This window comes from Teleopsis dalmanni, chromosome 1 (assembly GCF_002237135.1).
Source record: "Teleopsis dalmanni isolate 2A chromosome 1, ASM223713v2, whole genome shotgun sequence".
Lineage (NCBI taxonomy): Eukaryota > Metazoa > Arthropoda > Insecta > Diptera > Diopsidae > Teleopsis > Teleopsis dalmanni.
In genome coordinates, this window is record NC_051846.1 from 108,113,571 (window position 1) to 108,117,311 (window position 3,741).

At 39.0% G+C, this 3,741-nt stretch overlaps 1 protein-coding gene across 1 annotated transcript; it reads left to right on the forward strand.

Annotated features, from left to right (window-relative positions):
• Positions 1-977: 977 nt before the first annotated feature.
• Positions 978-1,985, forward strand: LOC119665463 (craniofacial development protein 2-like). Its single transcript, XM_038074684.1, has one exon. The coding sequence runs from the start codon at positions 978-980 to the stop codon at positions 1,983-1,985; it is 1,008 nt and encodes a 335-aa protein (XP_037930612.1).
• The last annotated feature ends 1,756 nt before the right edge of the window (positions 1,986-3,741 follow it).

Consider the following 3,741-nt stretch of genomic DNA (forward strand, 5'->3'; position numbering starts at 1 on the left):
ACAATTTTACATCATGTTTTGTCTTCCCTAAATTTTTGGTGTAAGATTAGCAGTTGCTCGATCGCTTGGATACCTTCGAATTGCGTCCGTCATGATTCATACTGCTAACTGATGAAATTGGTATCTGTATAGGCCTAAACAAACAACGGCACCATTGTTATAGAAGCAGAAAGTTTTTCCGAGCGAGAAAAAATAAAATGTGCTGTAGAAGGCGCTATGAGCAAGAATTATGAAGTAAAAGTCCCAAACTCTATTAAGCCATGATTTACTATCTCTAGAATCAGTTTTAAATATAACGAACAGGAAATTATCGAAAAATTGTGTAAACAAAATCAGTGCCTCTTTGATTGTGAACTAAAACTAGCAAAAATGTACGAAATAAATCGAGATAATAAAGTATTTTACAACGCAATATTTGAAACGGACTCGAATACTTTTACAAAAGCTATGGAAGCAGAAAAGCTAAACATTGGCTGGGAAAAGTGTAAAATTTTCGATGGAACGGACTTAATGATATGTTACAAGTGCCAGGGCTTCAACCATAGAGTGCCTTATTGCAGGTACGACGAATATTGCCGTAAATGCCATCAAAAACATCGTACTCGCGATTGCAATGAGGAGCCGGTTAATAAATGCATAAATTGTATACGTGCAAATGAGAAGCTAGGCTTGGGCCTTGACGAAAATCATGCAGTGCTTGACAAAAACTGTCCCGTGTATCTCAAAACACTTGAACAGAAAAAAAAGAAAATCGGATACTAGCAGAGAACAAACAAATCGTGCAGTCCTCTCCCTGGGCCAAAAGGGTTGAGCGCTGGGTTCACAACCCGCCTCGTCAAAAATATTGTGACTCATCATCAACCAAACAAAAAACATAAAACAAGTCAAAAAAAAAAAGAAAGCGTGATATAATTCTGGGAACATGGAACGTACGTACGCTGCTGAGAGCAGGAGCACTACAAGAAACAATTAAGCAAATGGAAAAGTACAACGTTGATGTGCTAGCGGTTCAAGAAGTACGATGGCAAGGATGTGGTGAAATTGAATGCATTGGTACAAAATTCCGTTTTAGTGGTGACGCTGAAAGGTCTGGTAGGTCTGGGACTGGATTCCTGCTTAACAAACGAGTGGAAAAATCGTTTTTGGGCTTCAGACCAATAAATGACAGAATATGTGTAATCTCCGTTAAAGGAATGTTTAGCAAACTTACGCTGATAAATGCCTATGCTCCAACAGAAGACGCAGATGATATCGCTAAAGAGACCTTTTATGCAGACTTAGACGAGACATTGAGCAAAATGCCATCACATAAAACAAAAATATTACTTGGAGACTTCAATGCAATAATTGGAAGAGAACAATACAATTCTAATGTAGCTGGCTTACACTCACTACACACCGTGTCATCAGACAATGGTAAACGGTTATGTCGGCTCGCAACTGGTTCCGGTATGTACATTAGCAGCACGCATTTTCCACACAAAAATATACACAAAGGCACATGGCAGCTACCAGGTTCAACAACAGCCAACCAAATAGATCATGCTCTTATTGACCATATTAAGAAATCGTTTATCCTTGATGTTCGTAGCTGTAGAAGTGCGAATGTCGATAGCGACCATTTTCTGGTAAAAGCCACAGTAAGACAAAGTCTAAAGGGCGTGCGTAAAAATTACGGATCTAAAAGGAAAAAATGGGACGTTGACAAGTTACATGACAGCGAAACGGTCCAACAATATGAGCAGAGAATAAACGAATCACTTAGACATATCACGAACTATACCAATATATACGAGCACTGGAAAGTTTTTGCAAATTCAATCACAAAAGCAGCAGAAGAAACCGTTGGTTTGAAAAGAAATCGTAGACGCAACAATTGGTTTGATAACGACTGTGCAGTCGCAGTGGAAGCTAAGACTGTAGCCAGAGAACAAATGTTAAATGACAACAGCATTACTAACCAAAGCAACTACAAAAACAAATGAAAAACAGCCAATATAATATGCAAAACAAAAAAAAAGAAGCCGTCAATAGAGAAATCCTGGACATCAATAGAGATTTTGCAGATCGAAACGCTAAAGGTTTCTTCCACAACATCAAGCATCAAACAAAGGGTTTTCAAGCGCGAATCAACATGTGTAAAGACAAAGATGGGGAATTACTAGTAGAAAAAGAGGGCATTATCAAAAGATGGCAGGAACATTTTCAAGAACTTTTCAACATTGGTTCGGAAAGTAATAATTTATCCTTAACAGACTTAGCTACAAGTACAGAACATGAACCTGAACCCACTCTTGAGGAATTTACAGAAGCCTTAAAGCAAATGAAAAACGGAAAATCACCCGGTGAAGATAGTATATCATAGAGCTGATTAAACATTGCGGAGAAAGCGCAAAAATAGAGCTGTTTACATTAATCAAGCGTGTCTGGGCTGAAGAAAGGCTGCCGGAAGCGTGGCTCACTGGCGTAGTAGTAGCACTGCACAAGAAAGGTGACAAACTAGATTGTAATAACTACCGAGGCATAACGTTGTTAAGCACATGTTACAAAATTTTTACATGCATTTTAAACAAGCGACTAAAGAATGCAGGGAAAGAAATCTTAGGTTAATACCAAGGGGGCTTCAGACCGAATCGTTAAACAACCGATCAAATATTTCTGCTTAAACAGAACCTGGAAATGAGTTATGAGTTCAATGCATTAGTGCATATCCTTTTCACCGACTTCAAACAAGCATTTGACAGCATCAATAGAAAAATGATACAGGAAGCTTTACAGTCACTCGGGAGCAATCAGAAGCTCATAAAACTAATAATGATTACACTGTGCAATACGACTGGAAAAGTGACAGTCTAACAGATGCCTTTGAAATTAAAAGTGGAGTGAAGCAAGGTGACTCGCTTTCAACTACCATTTTTAACATAGTCCTTCACGATGCTATTAAGTCACTAGTGGCAACAGGGAACATATTCAACAAAACATCACTGACCATTGCCTACACAGATGACACAGCCATTTTAGGCAGATCACTTCACTATATAAAAGAAAAGTTCGTCGACTTACAACTCAGAGCTAAGATAGTTGGGCTAAACATTAATGAGAACAAAACAAAATATATGAGGGTTGGAAGAAACATGCACAGCCGAATTTTAGAGCCCTTTCAAGTTGGTGAGTTCACGTTTGAAGAAGTTGAAAGCGCCAAATACTTGGGTGTCCTTATTAATAAAAACAATGAAATCAGTGTTAGTATACAAGACAGAATTGTAGCAGCAAACAGAAGTTATTACGGACACACGAAAATCTTCAAATCTAAAATCGTGACCAGAAATGCCAAACTACACGCTTACAAGGCAATCGTCCGCCCGGTATTATGCCGAAACGTGGACTCTAACGACAGCAGATGAAAACCAAATTAGAACATTCGAAAGAAAGGTGCTGAGAAAGATTTATGGTCCCATCCGCCTGAATCAAGAAGAATTTCGTTGGCGTACGAATGCTGAGCTACTACAAATTTGTGATGGTGAAGATGTGGTGAAGTTCGCAAAGTCGCAACGCTTGAGATGGTTAGGACAAGTCATGAGAATGCCCGATGATAGACCACAAAAGCGAATACTCCATTTCACGCCGTATAATGACAGCAGCAGAGGTAGACCACGTATAAGATGGCTCGACAACGTGACTGAAGACATCAGGATGGGTATACAAATGGGTATACAAAGGTGGAGATCTAAAACATCATGC

What these genes read in the sequence shown, in the direction of transcription:
- LOC119665463 (XM_038074684.1), top strand. Translation starts at nt 978, where the DNA reads ATGGAAAAGTACAACGTTGATGTGCTAGCGGTTCAAGAAGTACGATGG.